The following is a 9,602-nucleotide window of genomic DNA, read 5'->3' as shown; positions in this document are numbered from 1 at the left end:
AGGCTATAATCACACATCTACGGATTGGACAAGAAGGAGAATCATGTGTTTATCACATGTATAGCCCCACACCGATTGGTTCAACCGTTCCTTACATAAGGCCATGATTTATTACCTTGTTTACCTCATCTTATATAATCCCTAGACCACCAGGGGGGCCTTACATAAGGCCATGATTTATTACCTTGCAAGTGTCCCATCGTGACCCTTACCTCCTCATGGAACTTTCCATTGGGTTGGTGTAGGGATGATACATCCCCACAAGTCATAACCTGCTTGTAGATAAGTTGTGAAGATGAAAAGAGGAGTCAGCTGAAGAATTTAGCATTTCATATTTAATGCTGTACAAAGATTACTACTTTTAAATCCTGATGAAGAGTCTGCAAAGGTGCCTTTTGGGAGGGAGATTTGTTATGAGGAACAAAATATGGGCACACTGCTACATTTATATTTACAGTGGCATGGGAGAAGGGATCAACAACAGAGCATCTCTATTCAAGACAATACCATGTACTCCATGCTCTGAAGGAGCCAGAAGAAAATACATTTAGACAGTTAGTTGTGTGAGCAGTGCTGAGCAGGTGAGAATTCTTCTTTCATTTTAATTAATCTTGTAAAGAGAGGGACAGATCTTGGGCTCTGCTATGATCACTTTTTGCCAATGGATTGGCAAAGGAGCCTGATTCTTCTATTTTTCACCAGTGTAAACCCTGTGTAGTAGAAGAGAATCAGGCCCAAGGTATGGGGATCAAGTTTTCTAGGCATCTGGACCAACACCTTACCAGGAGTTTCTTCACCTTCAAGGAGACAGGTGTATAACTAAATATGTTGCATGCTGCCATTGTGTCTCTGAAAACCTAATTCAGGGGAGTGACAAAAGTACCTTTATAGTCAGTCCTCACACACCTTCTGGAGAACAGGAAACACCTGAAGGTAAGAACTCAGAGAATTCAGGGAGAAAGCTGTCCCTGTCTCCATTTCCCCCTCCCAAAGACTTGCTAGGATTAAACAATATGAGGTTATCTTGGATCCTCTCCAGTGTGATGAGGCCACTGGGGAGGTTCCATTCTGTTTTGAAGGAGAGGTGAGTGATAATCTCCAGAGTCCATCATCCCTTCAGGAGACACTTAATGGATTCACAGCTGTAGCACTTCTTATAAAAACCCTGGAATGCAGCTGTAATAGCTAATGGATTAGTAAAAACCTGAGCATCTGGTAATCTAATATCCGGGATAGGCCTTTTGAATTGCTGGGTGCACAACTGCATGGCAAGAAACTGCTCTGCTTTTCCTCCCTGCCATGGCCTTCATCTAAATAAGGCTACTCACCATTCAGATTAATAGGTTCTCTAATGCAAGTTTTGTCCTGGTTAGTTCCATGAGGTTTGTCTCTGTGGGAGTTTGGACATTCTGCACCAGGTACAACTTGCAAGTGATCTTTAAGGCTAGCCCTCCCTGGAGAATATTAGTCATCAGGTCTGGAAGTAGGTGTTTTGGGCCCAGAGCTTCAATTCTAAACATTAGTTTTGTTTTATTTCTCTTTATATGCTTAGACGTTGGAATCTTTGGCTCATAGGAGTAGTCTCTCACAGGGCCCAGGCCTACTAGTGTCCTAACTGCAAGGTGGTACAATAGAAATGAGACTTTTGCATTCCTAGAGGTGCAGCTGTAAATCTTTTACATTAATGGAGGCACATCAGGACTGAAAGTACTGAGAAGATGAAAGAGACATGAAAGCTCACACCATAAAGCTGGATACAGATATGAGTAAAACAAACAGTAACATCCCAATACCATACTTTCTGTTCCATATACAACTGGCAAATACATTATATAAGTACAGAAGTCAAGGTGACCTATTAGAAAATAAAAAATATTCTATACAAGGGTACAGAGACAGGTTTCTGATTTCCTGCTGGAAGGAAGAGAGAGGTGATATCCCAGGTAAAGGCAGTAGAGATTTTGTAGTCTGCAGCCCATGAGTGTTCCTAGACAGTGAGACCTCTCACATGTTGTAGGTCTCAGGACATGGGACAGGCAGTGCCAGAGGGCCACAAATGTCTGCACAGTGCCTTCTCTCTGGGGAGTTGAGCCCCATTCAATAGAAAATTATCATAAAGGGAAGATCTAGTAACTCTTTTTTTTTTTTTTTTTTTTTTTTTTTTTTTTTTTTTTTTTTTTTTTTTTCAAATGAAATGGCATTTACTAATGAAGAGTGTCCTATAACCAGATGTACAGTATGGGTTTCTGTAGATTGCATTGTGGTGCATTATGTGTTTTTGCATTGTGAATATGAAACTGGAGTTTAGGCACTTCAGTACTTTGCATATGTTATGCATTTACTTTTTAAGGATCACCATGAAAATAAAAATGTCATTTTTCATACTGTATACAATATGTCACAGACAGCCTAGATCAGGCAATTTAGCCTCACTATGCCAAATTGCATATTTTAAACACAACTTTCCCCTTAATATGTAACATAGTACTAAAAGGAAAGCTTCATGTGGCATATAGTATGAGTCAAATTTTGACATGGGAGCAGGGGTGCACAGTGGGGAAGAGGACTTACAGGCTTTTGGACAGGAGGCAACCTGTCCCAAGAGTGGAAGTTGGCCAGTGCTGATGGTCATGCTTAATGCCCCCCACAAGATGTATCTGATCACAGCGACGGTCCTACCTCCCTGCAGTTGTTGGCTGAAGACTGAGCCCCACCAAGTACCTCTGGAGGCTGTATGCCTACTTAGATTGTAAACTCTTTAGAATTGTGATAATCTTTTTACTATGAGTTCATACTGCACCTAGCACAATGGGGCCCTGATACATGATTGGAGATTGTAGGCAAATAATAATAATCTTACCATCATTAGGCATAATGCTACACTACTCCTTCTGTGGGTCTCGCTGGAGGAGCCCCTCTGTACCAGTTAGATACACTTTTCTGTCTCCATTTCATAAAAGTAACCTTCTCAGACATGTAGTGCTCTAACCACAAACTATAAACAAATAATAAATGCATTAATAACAAAGGCCAAGAGGTATGTTTTCCATCTGTCCCTATCTTATCCAAATCTCTAGATGTTATGGTAAACACACAGATTTTCAGTCTTCATCTGCCACTTCTCAGCAGACAGTGATAAACTCATCATGTGGGATTAGTAAGGGATAAGTCTCCCCAACTGTGATTTATTATTGTTAGTGTGTATTTTCAATTACTCGCAGACATCAGAAATGTTAAAACTATGTTTATGGTAACTGCATAGTGAATTATAGATGGCTGTGCGTTAGGCAATGTAATATATCAGACTGAAGCAGAGATATGGAATGGTAGAATACATGGGTCTCCATTTTAATGAGACCAAAGGTTTCTACACATTAACTATCTGCACTCAAAATAAATCAGAACATTGCAATTTACAAAATAGAAAATGCTTCACCAAATTATTCATTGACCAAATTACATATTACAAAGAAAAATGCAGTCCAACTTATTTATGGTGCATAATAGCGAGAGAGGTAAAAACCCACTGCATGCTATGGCATTGTGTATAGGAACATACTTATCTTACTGGATCAGCCCAGAGGTCCGTCTAATCCAGTGTTCTGTCTCTGACATTGACTAGTAGCAGACGTTTCCAAGGAAGGTGCAAGAATCTGCAGTAGGCAGATATGGGAAAACATGTCCCTCCCCGCCACCATGTTACCCTGATGTCTAATAACTAGAGATTGGTTTAAAACCTGAAGCATGAGGTTTAATATCCCTTCCAAAATGTTGATCATTAACTGTTACAACTTTGGATATTCTTGTTATCCAGATAAACGTCTAGTCCCTTTTTGAATCTTACTAAATTCTTGTACTTCCCAACTTTCCACAGAATAATTACACATTGTGTGGGAAAGTATTTCTTTTACCTGTTGTGAATTGGCCACATTTTAATATCATTGAATGTCCTGTTATGAGACAAGGGGAGCAAAATCTCTACCTTTTCTAGACCATTCACTATTTTTTATACTTTTATCATGGCCCTTCTTATTCATCTCCTTTCTAAAGTAAACTATCCCAGTCTCTTCAGTTTCTTTCTAAGGCCTGGTCTACACTAGGCGTTTATGTCGAAGTTAGCGCCATTACATCGAATTAACCCTGCACCCGTCCACACTGCGATGCTATTTAGTTCGACATAGAGGTCTCTTTAATTCGACTTCTGTACTCCTCCCCGACGAGGGGAGTAGCGCTAAATTCGACATGGCCATGTCGAATTAGGCTAGGTGTGGATGGAAATCGACGCTAATAGCTCCGGGAGCTATCCCACAGTGCACCACTCTGTTGACGCTCTGGACAGCAGTACGAGCTCGGATGCTCTGACCAGCCACACAGGAAAAGCCCCGGGAAAATTTGAATTTGAATTCCTTTTCCTGTCTGGCCAGTTTGAATCTCATTTCCTGTCTGGACACCGTGGCGATCACAGCAGCACTGGCAACGATGCAGAGCTCTCCAGCAGTGATGGCCGTGCAGTCTGTGAATAGAAAGAGGGCCCCAGCATGGACTGATCGGGAAGTCTTGGATCTCATCGCTGTGTGGGGCGATGAGTCCGTGCTTTCTGAGCTGCGCTCCAAGAAACGGAATGCAAAGATCTATGAGAAGATCTCAAAAGACATGTCAGAGAGAGGATACAGCCGGGATGCAACGCAGTGCCGCGTGAAAATCAAGGAGCTGAGACAAGGCTACCAGAAGACCAAAGAGGCAAACGGATGCTCCGGATCCCATCCCCAGACATCCCGTTTCTACGAGGCACTGCATTCCATCCTCGGTGCGGCCGCCACCACTACCCCACCACTGACCGTGGACTCTGAGGATGGGATATTGTCCACGGCCGGTTCCTCGGACATGTTAGCGGACGGGGAAGATGAGGAAGGAGATGAGGAGGGCGAGGCAGTCGGCAGCGCTCACAATGCTGATTTCCCCGACAGCCAGGATCTCTTCATCACCCTTACAGAGATCCCCTACGAAGCGTCCCCAGCCGTTACCCCGGACACAGAATCTGGGGAAGGATCAGCCAGTAAGTGTTGTAAACATCTAAACATTTATTTTTAACAGAACAGGAATATTAACAATTAAAAGAATGGGTTGTTCATGATTACTTTGCCCTAGGCACTTAACGGTTCAGTCATGGGCAGTGCAAGTTTTGAAAAAAAATCTAGCAATGTCCGGTTTTCCGTGATTGTCCTGCCCAAGCCGCTCTACTGTTTAGTCCCTGCTACTGCAGCTAGAGTAAAATGCGGTCTATATGTGCAGGGATAGAGCAGTAATCCTCCCGGGACATCTCGATGAAGCTCTCCTGGAGGTAATTGGAAAGCCGTTGCATGAGGTTCCTGGGGAGAGCGGCCTTATTGGGTCCTCCGAAGTACGAGACGTTGCCGCGCCACGAGACTATCAAGTACTCGGGAATCATTGCTCTGCACAGCAGGGCGGCATACGGCCCTGGTCTTTGGAGGCTTTCCCGGAGCATTCTCTCTCTCTCGCTGTCAGAGATCCTCATCAGGGTGATGTCGCCCATGGTGACCTGCTTTGAATTAGGTAGGGGAATGTTAGTGTTGGGACTGCTTGCTCGTTCCTTTACAGAACTGTAACCGCTGGTTTGCAGCCACGCGGTGGAGGCGGGAGAGGGGCTGCCGAAAGGGATCGTTCCTGGGGACAGCCGCGAGGGGGTGGGACAGGGGCAGAGTTCCCACTTGCCGGATTGCTGGCAGCAGGGACTGACATTGCTTTAAATGTGAAATGAGGCCAGTGGTAATATAAAAGTTTTAAACTGCCACAAGTCTACGGCTTACCATGTCTACCTGCAACAGAAATTCCGTTGTGCTGCCCCGCTTCTCAAATGTGCTGTGGAAGACCCCAGGCACTGAATGCGAAGGCCGAGAATTCGACCTTGTGCTGAGTGCGCATGTGATAGGTGCTGTGCATGGTCTTGTTCACAGAGAAAGACTATGTTCTTTGTTCACAACTACATTTATCTTTCTGAGGAATTCACTCCCTTTTTCCCATTCCCACAGCCACATCTGCGACTGTCTCACAACGTAGCCTGGCATCACACTCCCAGAGGCTAGCGAAGATTAGGCATAGGAAGAAGAGGACACGGGAGGACATGTTCTCTGAACTTATGGCCTGTTCCCAAGCCCAGGCAGCACAGCAGACCCAGTGGCGGGAGAAATTGACCCAAATGCAGCAAGCAAACATGGATCGGGAGGAGAGGTGGCGGCAGGAAGACCAGCAGGCGACTCAAATGCTGCTTGGACTACTGAGGGAGCAAACAGACACGCTCCGGCGCCTTGTGGATGTTCTGCAGGAACGGAGGCAGGAGGACAGAGCCCCGCTGCAGTCCATCTCTAACCGCCCTCCCCCGCCACCAAGTCCCATACCCATCTCACCCAAAGTGCAAAGAAGGAGAGGCGGCAGAGTCCCTGCTAACTCTCACTCCACCCCTGCAGACAGCTCTAGTAGCAGAAGGCTCTCATTCCCCAAAACTTGACAAGTTCTTTCCTTCCCGCCTGACACAAGCCCCCGTCCAAGTTTCACCTCCCAGTTCCATGTGTAGTTGATAATAAAAAATACGTTTCTGTTAACTACTGTTTCAATCATGTTCTTTTGGAGGAGGAGGGGAAAGGGGGTTGGTAATTGGACAGGACAGTCACCTTTGGCAGGGTACATAGGCGGGGGCAGGCACAGCAGCAGGGCACATACACAGTGCAGTGATGCAGTGACTAGTTACCCTGGTTAGTCTGGGAGGTTGTTTTCATGTTATGTGGTGGGGGGTGTGTTGCTCTGTGACTTTGTGGCGGGGGAGGGCAGTTACAGATCTTAAGCGGCGGTCCTTATGCAGGATCACAGAGCCACGCAGCAGGGGATCTGTAACCGTCCTCCCCCTGCCACAAAGTCACATAGCCCCCCCATACACACAGTCCCGATCAGGAGGGGTGACAGGCTCCGTTGAAACAACCATCCCACCGCAGCGGAGCCTGTCAATCCTTGAGTTTAGAAGCTTCATTCGCGTCACTACACTACACCCGCTCCGCACCACAGTCTGTGTCCCAGTTTTAAAAAATTCCCGCGAAAACAGTATTAAAGAAAATGGTGTGCATTAACAAAGTAGAACTATTTTTATTTCGAAACGTGTGTTGGAAGGGGGTGAAGGGGGTATGTAACTGGAGAGGTTAGTCAACATTAACTGGGTAAAGAAACGGGGGCAGGTTCAGCTTCTCTGTACACAAACTTTACAGTCACAGGTTACCCTGCTCACTCAGGAACCTAGCTTTCAAAGCCTCCCGGATGCACAGCGCTTCCCGCTGGTCTCTTCTAATCGCCCGGCTGTCTGGCTGTGCGTAATCAGCAGCCAGGCTATTTTCCTCAACCTCCCACCCCGCCATAAAGGGCTCCCCCTTGCTCTCACAGAGATTGTGGAGCACACAGCAAGCTGCTATAACAATGGGGATATTGGTTTCGCTGAGATCACAGCGAGTCAGTCAGCTTCTCCATCTCCCCTTGAGACGGCCAAAAGCACACTCCACCACCATTCTGCACTTGCTCAGCCGGTAGTTGAAGAGTTCTTTTTCAGTGTCCAGGGCGCCAGTATAGGGCTTCATGAGCCAGGGCATTAGCGGGTAGGCTGGGTCCCCGAGGATGACTATAGGCATCTCCACATCCCCAACAGTTATTTTGTGGTCCGGGAAGTAAATACCTTGTTGCAGCCGTCTAAACAGACCAGAGTTCCTAAAAACACGAGCGTCATGAACCTTGCCCGGCCATCCCACGTAGATGTTGGTAAAACGTCCCCTGTGGTCCACCAGTGCTTGCAGCACCATGGAAAAATAGCCCTTTCGGTTAATGTACTGGGTGGCCTGGTTGTCCGGTGCCAGGATAGGGATGTGAGTTCCATCTATGGCCCCACCGCAGTTTGGGAATCCCATCGCTGCGAAGCCATCTATGATCGCCTCCACGTTTCCCAGGGTCACTACCTTTGGCAGCAGTACATCAACGATTGCCTTGGCTACTTGCATCACAACAACCCCCACGGTAGATTTCCCCACCCCAAACTGGTTCGCGACTGACCGGGAGCTGTCTGGCGTTGCAAGCTTCCAGAGGGCTATGGCCACTCGCTTCTGGACACTCAGTGCAGCTCGCAACCGGGTGTCATTGCGCTTCAGGGCAGGGGACAGCAACTCACAAAGTTCCAGGAAAGTTCCCTTCCGCATGCGAAAGTTTCGCAGCCACTGGGATTCATCCCAGACCTGCAGCACTATGCGGTCCCACCACTCAGTGCTTGTTTCCCGTGCCCAGAATCGCCGTTCCACGGCATCAACATGACCCATTGCCATCGTGATGTCCTCGGCGCTGGGTCCCCTGCTTTCTGAGAGGTCTGTGCTACTCTCAGACTTCAGGACATCACCGCGGTAACGTAGCCTCCTAGCCTGACTTTTCTGCATCTGCCTCAGGGAAACCTGTATGATAAGCTGCGAGGCGTTGAGAGCGGCCACAACTGCAGCGATGGTCGCAGCGTGCTCCATGCTCGCAGTGCTGTGGCGTCCGCGCTATCAATGACTGGAAAAGTGCGCGAACTGATTTCCCGCCGGCGCTTTCAGGGAGGGAGGGCGGGAGTGATGGACGGATGACGACAGTTACCCAAAAGCACCCTCGACACATTTTCTTACCCAGAAGGCATTGCCGGCTACACCCAGAATTCCAATTGGCAGAGGGGACTGCGGGAACTGTGGGATAGCTGACCACAGTGCACCGCTTCGAATGTCGACGCTTTCACCATTCGTGTGGACTCACAAAGTCGAATTACTGTCCTTAGTGTGGACACAGACGTTCGACTTTGCAATATCGATTCCAAAAATTCAATGCAAGTAAATTCGAACTACTCTCGTAGTGTAGACAAGGCCTAAGAAAGACTTTCCATGCCCCTAACCATCTTCATTGTCCTTTTCTGAACCTGCTCTAATTTTGCAATATCCTCTTAAAATTGCAAACACGGTATTGCAGATGAGGACATACCATTGACTTACATAATGGCATTATGAGGCTTTCTGTATTGTCCATCATGCTTTTCCTTATGAATCCTAACATCTTTTCTGGTTTTCTTTTAAACCACAGCTGCATATTGAGCAGAGGTCTTTATTGAGCTAACCCATAATGATGCCCAGGTTCCTTTCCTGGGCTGCCATGTCACAGTTAATTTAGAATGCGGTGAGGTGTAGGGGTAGTTTAAAGGCTTAATTGCATTTATTGACAATGAAATTCATCTGCCATTGTGCTGCCCGTTCACCTAGGTTGTGTATGAATTTGGGCCTAGTGTCTTTGGTCCTCCATTCATGGTTAAATTGCAGCTCAACGGAGATCTGCACAGGGAAATGGAAGTGATGCCCTGCCTGTGCACTGCAGGTATTATGTGTAAGCCCTCCAGAAGTATTGAGGTGGGGCAGAAAGGGGGCAAGAGTGAGAAGTGGGTCTTGCTATCCTTTGAAAAGATGTAGCCAGTGCACTCTCCATTGCTGTCCCTTTACACTATCCATTGTACTGTGAGGCTGTGCTTTGTCTTTGTCTTCCTA

The 9,602-nt window shown here is 46.7% G+C and overlaps 1 protein-coding gene across 1 annotated transcript; it reads left to right on the top strand.

Moving 5' to 3' along the window:
• The first annotated feature begins 4,183 nt into the window (after nucleotides 1-4,183).
• On the top strand, nucleotides 4,184-6,567 carry LOC128839551 (uncharacterized). Its single transcript, XM_054032626.1, has 2 exons — nucleotides 4,184-5,056; nucleotides 6,051-6,567. The coding sequence occupies exons 1-2, from the start codon at nucleotides 4,480-4,482 to the stop codon at nucleotides 6,524-6,526; spliced, it is 1,053 nt and encodes a 350-aa protein (XP_053888601.1). The 5' UTR covers nucleotides 4,184-4,479; the 3' UTR covers nucleotides 6,527-6,567.
• The last annotated feature ends 3,035 nt before the right edge of the window (nucleotides 6,568-9,602 follow it).

Source organism: Malaclemys terrapin, chromosome 6 (genome assembly GCF_027887155.1).
Source record: "Malaclemys terrapin pileata isolate rMalTer1 chromosome 6, rMalTer1.hap1, whole genome shotgun sequence".
Taxonomy (NCBI): domain Eukaryota; kingdom Metazoa; phylum Chordata; order Testudines; family Emydidae; genus Malaclemys; species Malaclemys terrapin.
Note: the sequence above shows the minus strand (reverse complement) of the source record. Positions and strands in the feature narration are given on the sequence as shown.